This window comes from Lactuca sativa, chromosome 4 (assembly GCF_002870075.4).
Source record: "Lactuca sativa cultivar Salinas chromosome 4, Lsat_Salinas_v11, whole genome shotgun sequence".
Classification (NCBI taxonomy): domain Eukaryota; kingdom Viridiplantae; phylum Streptophyta; class Magnoliopsida; order Asterales; family Asteraceae; genus Lactuca; species Lactuca sativa.
Window position 1 is genome coordinate 9,939,109 of NC_056626.2, and position 12,284 is coordinate 9,951,392.

The following is a 12,284-nucleotide window of genomic DNA, read 5'->3' on the forward strand; positions in this document are numbered from 1 at the left end:
TTCATGATGTGTATGATACGTAATATTATACAGGGTTAATAAAGATATATAGAATGGTAAACAGTGATTCTATAAGATATCTATATCTATATATCATAACAAAATATGGAAAATGGTATTATTGGAAAACATGAGTCCTGATATTATATTAAGTTAAAATAGTTATAAAAAATATATGATTTACATCCATAATTAATAAGATATAATTAAATGATCAGATTTGAAATTGATAAGGGGTACATAAATTTGAAAAGATTTAAAGTTAATATTTTCTTATTAAATGATTAAATTATAAATTGTAACACCTAAAATCAGAAAGACCAAGAAAAGAAAGGAAAAACCCTAAGTCATGAGTCAACTCGTCGAGTCCAGGGAGGAACTCGACGAGTCAAAGCGGGGTCCGGGGCATAGAGTAAGCGACCGACTTGACGAGTCGGCTAGTGGACTCGGCGAGTCTGGTCTGGGCGAGAAAAACCCTAATCTCGGGTGTTGTACCCTATTTAAAGAACATTACATCCCTTCCCCAGCCTCTTTACTCCCCTTTTGAGATCTAGAAACCCTAAATCGTGAGTGAGAGTCCTTGGAAGCAATTTGGAGCTTAGATAAGAGGTTTTTGTGAAGAGATATTGAAGATCAAGAAGCGTGGAGCAAGGGGCTTTGTAGAAAGTTAGATTATTCTTTAGTGGGAAGTCATCTTTGAGGTAATAAGTTGTTACCTTCACCCTTTTTGCATCTAGATCTATTCTTGAATGAGATTTTGGGGCTATTTTGGCAAGATTGAGATCTATTTCGGGTTTGGGGCTTAGATCCGAGGTTGCTACTTCAGATCTAGGGTTGTGATGGTCCAGAATGACTTAAAGCAATAGTCAATGAGTTATTGGTGAAGCCCCTTTGTCTTAAACCCTAGCCCTAGAGTGTTTTGGGCCTTTAGCTCCTTGGTTTCACGTAAAGTTTGCAACTTTACGTGGGGGATAGACTGTAGAAGAGTGGATCTATGGATTGGAGCCCCTGCATGGCTCGAAAATCCACTGTATGGATTGAGATCTGAAGAGACTCGGCGAGTCACATGGGTGTACTCGGCGAGTTTTATGAACATGAGCGTGGACTCGGCGAGTTGGAAGAACAACTCGGCGAGTTTGTTGAAGATTGCCTTGGACTCGGCGAGTTTGTTGAAGATTGCCTTGGACTCGGCGAGTTTGTTGAAGATTGCCTTGGACTCGGCGAGTCTTTTCTTGGACTCGGCGAGTCTGGCCGCAGAACCTCAACCTTTTCTAATTAAGATGCATATAAGTGAGTTGAGTGGTGACTTAGTGATTTGGACAAGATGGGACTCAGATATCATTGAACTCGAAGAGTCTTGGGGTGACTCGGTGAGTTGAGTCGTATTTGGAGAGTTTTTGAGTTTAGGGACTCGGCGAGTCTATGTGTTGACTCGACGAGTCTAGTCAACTGGAAGGTTGACTTTGACCAGGACTTTGACTTTAACCAGAGTTGAGTTAGTTTGACTTCTAGAGTTCAGTTTGGAACTAAGTATTATATTGATATTAGTAGCTCGGGGAGCTAGTGGAGCAGCGGATCAAAGAGTTGTCGGTCAGCGGGTTATCATCAAAGTTCAGCAGTGCATGTGAGTTTCCCTTTGTGTGAATGGGTCTACGACCGCAATGTCGGCCCATGTAGTTATGAGTAGGAAGACCCGGGGGTTAGCCCTAGGCACAGTATGCTAGTATGACATTCGGGACTAAGGTCCAATGTTAGCGGGAGGGAGCCCAAGGAATGGTTTGTATGATAGTTATACTTGTTGTCTGTGTGATACATGTATGTGCCTGGTAGGGAGGTGAGTGTGGGCGAGGTCCCGTATCTCACCAATAGCAGAGTGTGGACGGTGTTCCATACCTCATTAGCAGTAGAGCAGGGGCGAGGTCCAAGTTAGGAAAAGAGTGAGAGTGGGTTGGGCCCGTATCTCACTGTCAGTAGGAGTGTGGACGGGGTTCCACGACTCACCAGTAGCAGGACAGGGGCGAGGCCCAAGATAGGCAAGGCCTTAGTATAGTAATCTAGTAGAGTATGTTAGTTATGTGTTGTGATATGATTGTATGTTAGTATATGTTAGCGGGCGGGACCCGGAGACAGGCGGGGCCTAAGGAAAACAGATCTGTACGCCGAGTGAGGCTCGAAGCCAGGCGGGGCCTGGTGACGGACGAGGTCCGATAGCGGGCGAGGCCCAATGCAGCGGGCGGGAGCCCAGTATGTGGTTATGTGCTCAGTGTTATGTATGACATGTATGGATCAGTAGATATGTATCGTATGCGGTAGGTTGGGGAACTCACTAAGTTTTGTGCTTACGGTTTTCAGTTTTGGTTTCAGGTATTTAATTTTCAGAAGAGGAGCTCGGGAGGGTTGCAGTGCACACACCATGGCAAGTTAGCCTGGGATGTTTACTCTGATAATTAAACAAGTGTTTTGGAAATGAAACTATGATTTGTCATGTAAACCCTTTTTGTATGTTTGAATGACTTAACGCTATGAATTAGTAATGTTTTTAAAAGAAATTTTTGGACTCGAAATTTGGGATGATACATAAATGTTTGGATTCTATGTATTGAAACATGATAAATATACATATAATTATTTTGGAAAGTGTTTATGACTGACGGTATAATTGGAATGATAATCTGCATAAATAAGAATATAAGATTCATGAAAGAAATTAAATTTCTTAGAGTACGTGCTAGTGTTGACAATTATACATTTGGGCATAATGAAATTACATTTAAACTTAAAACAAATTGACAATAATAGACTTGGTCAACATAGTTTGTTATTTAAGTTTAAACAAATTGACAATAATAGACTTGGTCAACATAGTTTGTTGCGAATAATAAAAAAAATTATTGTTATAAAATCTTATTTGTGGAATAACAAACCCAGTGACTTAAGCCAAAGATTAAGGAGATTACCTTTAAACTTAAAACAAATTGACAATAATAGACTTGGTCAACATAGTTTGTTATTTAAACTTAAAACAAAATGACAATAATAGATTTGGTCAACATAGTTTGTTATGAACAATTAAAAAAATTAATGTTATAAAATCTTATTTGTGAAATAACAAACTCAGTGGCTTAAGCCAAAGATTAAGGGATGAAGAAGTAACTTTTTGGCCAAAGTCTAACCGGTAAAGTCAAATATTAGGATCCTATTGTAGATTTGCAAAGTAGGATGATATAATGTGTATATACTTTTTAAAAAATAGTTGAAATATAATTGTATCATGCTGCAAAACAGAACTAATCAATATGATTCCAAACAAAATTTTCTTTTAATTAGGGTAAAGATCCTAAACGTTGACGAATTATAAGAAAGTTTAATAGTAGAAATCAAAATTAGTACCTCCAAAGCAGTAAGATTGCAATGATGGATGAATCCAGAAGTATAATCATAGTATGTGTAGGTGGTAACAATATCATCGGTTATGTTCTGACTACTGTTGTCTTCAAATTTGAAGAACACGTTAATGTTTTTTTGACTTAATACATAACATACTTAATTAATTCAGAAAGAATGAGTACCAAATATGCAGCCAACAGACCACATGTCAGCAACCGTTGAATAATGAGTAGCACCCAAAAGGACTTCTGGAGCTCTATACCAAAGGGTCAGTATCCGAAATGATACAAGTTATTTTACAATCTTCAAACTAACTTTTTTTTAAAGAATTTTAACCATTTTATCAATCGAAATGGTATTTTTTTTAAGAATTTTCACCCAAGAGGACTGTCTTCCCATCTTTGTTTACACCTTGCTACACATCCAACAGCCTGTTTGATTTCGTTAATCGCAGTCAAATCCAGAACGAATCAATACCATTTCGATTTGATTACTAAAAAACAATAGATAGAAACATAAATCAGATACACATAATATAAACCTAAAATCCAAATAAGAGTGATTCAAATCAAGATTCCCGTTAAAATAATCATAATGGAAAACCAGTTGCAGATTCATAAAAATTCAAATACCTTGAGAAGATGAAAAGCGCAATGGGAATAATCTTTGGTAGTGAATCTCAATTTCAAGTTGTTGGTGACAAACACAATGCAGGAGATGCATTGATGGAGAAGAACATGGATGGAAATTAGAGAGACCATCGACTCTTAAGGAGGAAGGACATGAATAGAAATTGGAGAGATCATCGGCTCTTGATATTATCTTCATCAGAGAGAGAAAGAGGAAGAGAGCAACCCCTATTTTGGAGGGAAAATGGTTATAGACAGTAACAAATGCGTATTTGTAGTTCCTTTTGTTACGATGACATCAACGAAATTGATCCGGTGGTTTAAAATAATCAATGAAAAACATTGAAGGGACCAAATTGTTTTAGGTGATGTAATTAGGTTTCTGTTTTAATATATATAGAGAATAGAGATTACTTGAAAAGACTGACTTATCCTTTTAATTTTTTTAAAAATATTATTTTAGTATATTTTAATATCTTTTAAATATTATTTAGTATTCCTAATTTTTATAAAATTTTCTCCTTGTCTTGGTTATGTATATTTTGAACACCCATTAAACGATTGTTTTCTATTTAGGACTTAATTCATGCATAGCTTTTGTATTATGTACTATGTAGGCTTTGATTCATATATTATTACATAGTTTGCACACCATGTTTGTATCTTATTATATACTATAATATCAATTTTTGATTGCTTTACGAATTATTTTAAGGTATAATATCAACCTGCGTATCTTTTCTTTACCATCAACAATCGTACATTGACATTATTTAACAAGTTACGGTAACTGATATTTTAGATACAATTTTAGTGGCACTGATCCAAGATTTTTATTTTCTTTGGTGCCTAGCGATTAATCATATGCCCGTGTGATGAAAATGGTTTAAAAGTCGCAAACAATTTACAAGCAACAGGAAAATTTCAAATAATTGATAAAATGGAAACCAAAAGTTAACATTGAGGGCCCATTAGTATATACACTAACACAACAGATAATCATAATCAACTGTATATCAAAAAGTAGCCCAAGGGCTTTTGTAGTTTGGTATCTTTTATCTTTTTCTTTTGATAAGTATTGAGTATTTGAGTTGTTGTGTTAAGCCGTGAAGGACCGCTACATAAAATTTATCAAAATTAAAACAGTTGTTCAAGTTTCAGTTTTCAAAACCCATTGAAGCCCTTTGCACAATTGCACCTATACCTAACATACAAATTACATTACATTGTACAAGCGGTGGGCAAGAAACAGATTCGGTCTAAAAGTATGGTATGAGAATATGAGATGTTGAATTGGTTTGGGAAAAAGTCGGTTTGAGTCAAATCGATTAGGTTTAATTCAAACCACCGATTTGGGAATATATATGACATGATACTAGATTAAAACCAGTTTTAGTACAATAAATGCTATCTTTGTATCATTATTATTTTTTTAAATTGTTGTTGATACGTTTATTTGGAGGCTTACTAAAAAATGTTTTGATCCCTAAAACGACCCCAATAACCAGAAAATAACTTGTATATATTTTAAGGTAGATAAATGTGGTGTTGATCCATTAAACAACCGCAAATGGTCAAAAAAAGGCATCACCTCATGGCCAAGCCAGCGTTTTATTAATTCGGCATAAGTTCCAATAGAGAATGTTTGGGCAAAAAAATACAGCAAGTTACCCATATGTTTTATTATCTGATTTTCAAACTGTTTTTTTCCAATGCGGTTTTAATCCGAACTTTAACTTGTTACATAGAATCAGACATTTTACCATGAAGACATGTTGGTGCAACAAGGTACATCAAAGAAACGAGAAGGATTTTTTTATTTCGCATTTACGTTGTAACAGATGATTCTGGTGGACAAATCAACCCTTTCAACTAGACCAATGGCTAGGTCTGTAAACGAACTCAACGTTCGGCGAACCGTTCCTAAACTGTTCGGCGGGAAGTTCGTTTATGTTTGTTTATTTAATAAACGAACGAAAATGAACACAAATTCTTATTCGTTTAGTTAAATGAACGAACATGAACAATGGTCTCGTTCGTTCATTTACGTTCATGATCGTTCGTTTATGTTTGTTTGTTTAAGTTTTTTTTTAAGTTCATATATCTTCAATTGTTTTTTATTATATTATAATATTATAGTTCATTTATGTTCATGTATGTTGTTTATCTTTGTTCGTTTACTTTCGTTTGTTTATATACGTTCAGCATGTTCATGAATATAAATGAACGAACATGAATAAGACAATTTGTTAAACGAACGAACATGAACAAAAAAACTTTGTTTGTTTATCCATTCATGTTCGTACATTTATTGGGCTTTTGACAACCTCTCTTTTCTGGAAATTTACTTATCTATTTAGCATCAACCGAAACATCTTCACCGACCTAATTGTAGCATTGGGTACTCTGAATCTAAAGCAACAAGAGTCGGATCTCAAAGACTAATGTCCCCACCTTATACTAAGTTAGAATCGCATTCGTATGAATCGCAATTTAATCAATAACTTATAGATATATGATAAAACAATATATATATATATATATATATATATATATATATATATATATATATATATATATATATATATATATATATATATATATATATATATATATATATATATATATGTTATGCAGGTTAGCTACTAACAACAAGACAACATAAATAAATATATTTACAAGAGCTTTTTGTAATTTACGGCACTTGGAAAGCTTTATGTTAATTAACAGTTTCACACCAAAAGAGCTTCTTTTTTTTTTTTAATTATTTATTAATGACGTAAATCAAATATTTCTAGTCTGAGATTAGGGTTAAGATATATATTGGAGCAGTCTTCATAAATGGAAGCTCCATTGAGAGGTTCTGAATGGGTGTGAAATCCAGTCTCTTGGCACTCCCTCACAATTTTCATCCCATCAGGATCGGATAATCGAAAATACCCGTAACTCCTTACATGCAATAAATAAATGAGATCCAATTTGTAAAAAAAAAAAAAAAAAAAAAGTTACGACTCTTTTTAATGTGGAAAATACAAAAACCTCAAATAAGGACCAAAAAAGCAACAGAATTGTTTTTTGGATCAAATTTGAAGAAATCAGCTACACAACAATGTAATTTACACTAAATTAACAATCACATCTGTTGATGGATACCAAAATAAATATAGGGGCAGGCATACCTTGATGTATCTGTGGGAGCCATGACAATAGCAACTGCCTCTGGTACCATCACCTGCAGAGATTAAATAAATCAAAAAAAAAAAAAAATACGATTACTGATTTTCTTTCATTTATCTTAGTTATTTGTAACATATATACCTGATAAGAATATTGTGTATGTAGATCAACTGATGACATAAAACAGCTTTGGGAAGGATGTGTCTGAAAAAAAGAAAAAAGAATATAATTACTTTATCAAGAAAACATCTAGTAAAAAGAAAAAATAATAATAATAATTGTATTCATACATGGATCCATCCAACAGGGAAAAGGGATTGTTCATTTTGAATGGCAAATATTTCCTCTTCATTAAAAGCCTGACACTATTCAATAAGCAAAACAATATAAAGTCTCACATATATGAAGAAAACATTAAAAAAAAATCTAACACATTTTTTATTTTAGACTTACTGTGCTAGAAGTAGAATCTTGTTTTGGTATTATAAGAGTTGTTACATAATAGGTCCCTTCTTTCTGGAAAGCAAAAATGGATACAGATACTCAGTTCCATAAAATTACTTTGACCATCAATAATGGTCAAACTTCAAAGAGAAAAAAAAATCTTACAAGAAACGCCCCAAGAACGCCACATGTCTCCAGATCCTTGCTTGTGTTATCTTCCGCAAGATCAAGAAAGCCATCTAGCAACTGTGTCGACTAAAAGAATAAAACTTTATAAAACTTCATTGGGTCCCACAAGTAAGTAAACTGGAAGTGTAGAATCTTACTAAGTGAACATCTTTGAGGACTCTAGTAGATGTTGTTGACTCATTGACCAGACTTGTGATTCGTGAAACTTCTGCTGCTCCATGTGGTGGTGCATTGTGTATGCAGGAGATTATAGAAGAAGGGTAAGAGTGTGTAACTTTGAAAAAATTAGGCTCCATGAAACCTAATTTGTTCATTATGATGTTGGCTGCTTGTGACAAGTGGGAATCTTAGATGCATAAGCTCATGTCTTTATTTAAATCTTAAATATGTGCATTTCTGTAAACAAAACATACATCTGATCTGAGTTCTTGTGAACAAGTTTAAAAGCATGACACTAATGAGCACCATTTGAATGTTCTTTGATTAAACGTGTTATTGTTCAAACAAAGATAGAGATGAAATTCTTCAGAATAGGAAAAGGGATTCAAAAGTTTTTCATGAACCATAGATAAGAAAGATCATAATGAGCTAAACACGAGTGGCCTACATTCGCCCAATTCATTTTTAAACAAATTACAGCCTCAGGAGAGGAGATAATTCATGGTTTCCGAAGAAAACCTAAGTAGACGAAAGGTTTGTTTAGAAAAATAGGGATCTCTTGGATCAAAAACTATCAAGGTTAGCATCGAAGAGGACTTAAGAGGGGATTCTAGTGTAAGTATAAGCCGATTATCCTGTAAACTTTTGAATAATAGTGGATAGGCATTCTCCGGGTGCTTGTTCTTTTGTTAGATTTTGTATTTAGTTAGTTGTGACTTGTGATTACAGTGGAAAATTTGTTGAAAGTACTCTCCTAAGTTCAACAGTAAGACAGGGAAAATCTTACTTTGATACATGATCCCATGGATCATTGATAGGAACCAAAGGAACTTGACTAACTATGTTTTACCCTAATCATCGGCGTTAACTTATCTTATGTATACACTTAACGATTCATTCTTCCATTAACACCAAGCCGACAACGAATATGAAGAGGAAAACCCTACACAATTCTTACAGGCAGATGAAAACAATGAACAAAAATTAAATCAGACACACCAGAAACTTGTTGTGCTTGTGCTCAAACCCTAAATATTGAATTAAAATATGAATTACATATTGATCATGGACATCTGTGCTCACCGAAACTGAGGGAGAACGTTGCAGCGAAAGCGAGGAACCTTTTGGTGATCTCGAACAATCTACCTAACTTGCATCGATCTTTTTGCCCAACTTGTCAATTTGATGCGTCCTTCTTTCTTCATCGCGTACTTATCTCTTTCGATCTGTGTGTGCCCCATTATTGGGAATAAACAGTCAAAAATATTCCCACCCGCCAATTTCAGCAAACGAATGATAGCAAGAATACCTGATTACGAAATAGCCCTTCATTGATTTGTGCTATTGGAATTACGAAATAGCCCTACATAGATTCAAACCTGGCATTCAATCATCAAAATATAAACGTAATTATTTATGCATAATAAACTATTATTATTTATAACTAAATTATTTTTTTTATCCTTTTACCCAATTTTATCATATACCATACTCTAATCAATCTTTTACTTTTCATTTGATATTAACTTTTTTTTTTCTGCTCTTTTTTTTTTTCCTTTTTATTTTTTTTGTTGTTTTTTTCTTTTATTTTATATTTAAATCTTATTATTATCATTATAAATTTCTATAACCATATAAAATTCGAACAACATTTTAAAATTCAGACAACATTATAAATCAACATGATATTATAAAATTCAAACGATTATATAAAATGGAACAAAAGTAAAGTTTGTTTTCAATCCGTATAACGCACCACGCAAATGTAATACCGAACCAATTAATATATATGTGATAAATAAAGACAAACTTTGCTTTTGTTCTGTTTTATATAGTCGTTCAGTCCAAATTTATAATGTCGACTCATGATTCCCATTTTCCCAACTGACGAGATATATCCTGTGTGTCGCAAGATATGTTTGGACTCTTTTGGGAAGCATGCAGTTCACTGTAAAAAATTATCGGGGTTCAAATACAAGCACGATATGATTAGGGATGACTTGTTTGACATATTTAAGCGTGTCGTGGTTTCCGCTAAGAAAGAGGCACTTGTTAATTTCTTGACTGACCTGACAGAAAGAAGGTCAGCCCTCAGACCGGCTGACATTTTGATTTTTGGATGGGTCGGAGGGAAACACGCATGTGTGGATCTTACAGGGGTATCCCCTCTTGTGGGCCTGATGGTTGGGGGTGTCACAGCGGGACATGCTGCTTTAAAAGCAGTCACATGCAAAGTCACCAAACATGAGAGATCGTGCCTAGAAAATCAACACGTGTTCATACCATTTGCATTTGATACATTTGGTTTCCTCGCACCGGATGAGGTAGAGTTTCTTAAAAGAGTATAACGAATCATGCATAGTAATGTTATATCCCCTAGATATTCGGATGTAGTCTTTAAAAGAATTAGTTTTACCATTCAAAAAGGCTTAGCGGCACAACTTATTGCCCGTTTACCATCGATCACTCATTGTACGATGACAATTAAAAAGTTTCATTATTAATTTTAGTTCTAAACACTTAAGAAACAATATATATATATATATATATATATATATATATATATATATATATATATATATATATATATATATATATATATATATATATATATATATATATATATATATATATATATATATATAGAAAAGTCACATGAGGGGGTGGAATTAGAAAATAAGATGGGGTACTTATAGCATTAACCTTATATTTTTGTGCAAGAAATCATTAAATTTATAAGTTATATGTTAATTAAGTCACTTTCGCTAATTTTTAACGGATACCTGATTACCGAGCCTATGTGGAACTATGACTTTTCGAGGAAATTAAATTACCTATTGCGTAAAAAAATAGTTTATTAATCAAATCGAGTAAATGACAATAGTTAAATGCGTTATAGTTACATTTTTTTATGTTTTATCTTTTTAATAACATTAATTAGAGCACACCCCACCCATATAATCAAAACCTTCTTCTCTTTTCATGAACGAGACCTTTAACAGGAATCGAATCAACACCACTTTCATACTTCCTTTCGTCCATTTATCCCTTCTAACCGGTGGTACACAGACGAAGATATCTTCCCGTTACCGGTAGGAACGAAGTATGTAGACGTCGTTACCGGCATGAGCGGAGATATTCTATTCTTCTTCCATTTCTCATTAACGAGACCTTCAACAAGAGTCAAACCAATATCACTTTTCTATTTTATTTCATCAATTCTTCCCTTCTAACCAGTGGTACATGAACGAAGACGTCTTTCTCTCTTCCCCCTTCTCTAGCAGCACATTTACATCGGGACGATTCAACTCCAACATCGTCTACGTCAAATGTATAAGCCAAAACCTGATTCCGCTCAACGTTGGTGTTGATGCCCTAATCCGATTGTTGGAACTAGGTTCCGATTTGCGAAACTTGTTAGTCTAAAAATTGATTTTGAATATTTCCGAAGTATATCCGTGTATGTGAGAGAGATAGAGAGATGGGTTGAATGTGTGGCCCATATTTTTTTAATAATATAAATTAAATAGAAAAAAATATAAAAAAAGATGGACGACTGATGGCATGACCCACTGTCACATAAGCTTCCTCGGTGCGTCACACTTCCAAGTAGGCTTGGTAACCGGGGATCCTTAAAAAATTAACAAATGTGACTTAATTAAGAAGAAACCTGTAAGTTTAATGATATATTACACAAAAAAATAGTTTGGTGACCAAATCAGGTAAATGAAAATAATTAATTGTGCTGCAATGACATTTGCTCAAAGAAAACAATATGACGTGGTCATAGTGCTACAAGTCAGCCGGTCATGTAGCCTCGATAACCGGGAATCTGTTTGAAATTAATGAAGATGACTTTATTGACATGTAACTTGTAAGTTTAATGATCTTTTACACAAAAAATAGTTAAGTGACCAAATCGGATAAATGATAATAAGTTATCATGCTACAGTGACATTTTCCCTAATTACTAAATGTACTTTTTTTACACGATAGATCTAAACAACTCCTAAACTACTCATAATTTCACATATGTCTTATACAGAGTTTGAACTTCGACCTTAAAGAAGAAAAACAACACCTAATACCGATATACTATAAACCATTTGATAATTACTAAATGAGGTAATTTTGGCTTTTATGTAACATTCCCTTTAAAATTAATTAAATAAATAATAAACTCTAAAGCCCCGAGATGTGATTTTTATTATTATTTTATATAATGGTAGCCAAAATCCATAATATTTAGCGGGACGTTGGTTGCAATGAGCCAAATGTTATAATTTGGATTATTCGGGG

General features: G+C 33.9%; 1 protein-coding gene across 4 annotated transcripts; it reads right to left on the reverse strand.

Annotated features, from left to right (window-relative positions):
• Window positions 1-6,673: 6,673 nt before the first annotated feature.
• LOC111910652 (AMSH-like ubiquitin thioesterase 2) lies at window positions 6,674-9,359 on the reverse strand. Of its 4 annotated transcripts, XM_042900824.2 has the most exons (9): window positions 9,295-9,359; window positions 9,069-9,211; window positions 7,964-8,222; window positions 7,803-7,892; window positions 7,647-7,709; window positions 7,484-7,558; window positions 7,335-7,397; window positions 7,196-7,248; window positions 6,674-6,965 (listed from the first exon to the last, which is right to left on the reverse strand). In XM_042900824.2, exons 3-9 carry the CDS (start codon window positions 8,138-8,140, stop codon window positions 6,788-6,790), a joined length of 699 nt encoding a protein of 232 aa, XP_042756758.1. In that variant the 5' UTR covers window positions 8,141-8,222; window positions 9,069-9,211; window positions 9,295-9,359; the 3' UTR covers window positions 6,674-6,787. The 4 variants fall into 4 exon arrangements, with proteins under 4 accessions (XP_042756758.1, XP_023762257.1, XP_023762256.1 ...); XM_023906489.3 differs by lacking the exon at window positions 9,295-9,359 and having other exon boundaries at window positions 7,803-7,883; window positions 9,069-9,276; XM_023906488.3 differs by lacking the exon at window positions 9,295-9,359 and having other exon boundaries at window positions 6,674-6,962; window positions 9,069-9,275.
• Window positions 9,360-12,284: the final 2,925 nt, after the last annotated feature.